General features: G+C 50.6%; 1 protein-coding gene across 1 annotated transcript in view; it reads left to right on the forward strand.

Annotated features, from left to right (window-relative positions):
• Window positions 1–43: 43 nt before the first annotated feature.
• The window catches only part of LOC105450232, a 2,180-nt gene continuing 960 nt past the window's right edge, over window positions 44–1,263 (forward strand). The window contains exons 1-2 of the mRNA XM_011689978.1: window positions 44–100; window positions 304–489. Of these exons, the coding sequence (XP_011688280.1) occupies window positions 44–100; window positions 304–489 (243 nt within the window). The remainder of the gene's footprint in view (window positions 101–303; window positions 490–1,263) is intronic.

A 1,263-nucleotide genomic window follows, 5' to 3' on the forward strand; every position in this document is an offset into this window, starting at 1 on the left:
ATGCAAAGTCGCGGCACGCGGGAGGTACGCCACGCACGGCGTAATGGCCGATCTCACACCACGCGGTATCGCGATATTCTCGAACTCTGCCAAAAACTCGGCACGCTAACACGCAATGAATTAGATAAATTCGCAACGCACGAATAACACAAAATAACACGTAAATGACACAAATGACTCGGCTATGGCAAGGCGAGCGCAACGGCAACTACTTAATTTCGCGTAACCTTTGCCGGGCGGGCGGCGCGAGACACGGACACGACTCACGGACACACAATTATACGAACGACAAAACTTTAATAGCGCGATCCGCCCGACAACGAAACCGGCGGCCGACAATATACTTTAGCGACGTTCGTCTCACCAAGAGCGGCAGCTAAGATCTCTAATCCTGGTTTCGTCAATCGACAGTTACTCGAGATCCTGCGTCCTTCCCAGGCAACAACCACAACACAAGTGTCGCTCGACGGTCCTTCCGGCAGCACGCAGGTCGCGAGACGTCATGGGATCGGCTGATAACGCGCCGATTGGCCTTTGTCCTGCGGGCGCGACGCCCGCGAATCGCGGCCTCGCACGTGATCGGATCGCCCGCAATCGGCGACGCGATCTTCAAATATGGTCTGGCTTTTCCGAGCCTCGGGTACGCGGCTCTTGCTCCCATTACTGATCGTAAATAATCCACAGCAGTAAAGGTTCCCGATAACGGGCACCAGCGTGTTTAATTGCTTCGGAGAATAGTACTTAATCTGCGTGCTCCGTACTTCCCAGGGCGAGTCAGCCGCCTCGATGTCGGTGCCATCTTTCTCTCTCTCGCTGGTTGGAGTCGACGAGTTTATACACGCCGTTCACTCATGCCGCCGATTTCTACCTAGGTTACACTCGTGCGAAAAGAAAAGATTAAATGAAACGCGTCAAAATTATGCCACGACAACGCACGCGCGCGGATACGCTCGCCTCCCTAAATCGGGGAGGACGCAGGATCCAAAACCGCGCTCCTTTGGTCGGGCATTACGACCCTTGTGACGGACGGTTGAAAAACGTCACGTCACAGCATATACATATATATTTAAGAAAATTACTATGCATGTCTTAAGACGATGCTGGAAGGTAAAAATTACCGACATTTGCATTCTAATGGATAACTCCGAAACGACTGAACGGATTTAAAAACGCTTTTACAGGATTGAAATGGACATAAAATGTCATCGCGCTAGGTATATATGAGTAGTTAAAACGAAAAAATATTAAAACATACCTTTTTGG

The sequence above is a fragment of the Wasmannia auropunctata genome, unplaced genomic scaffold (assembly GCF_000956235.1).
Source record: "Wasmannia auropunctata unplaced genomic scaffold, wasmannia.A_1.0 LD336069.1, whole genome shotgun sequence".
Taxonomy (NCBI): domain Eukaryota; kingdom Metazoa; phylum Arthropoda; class Insecta; order Hymenoptera; family Formicidae; genus Wasmannia; species Wasmannia auropunctata.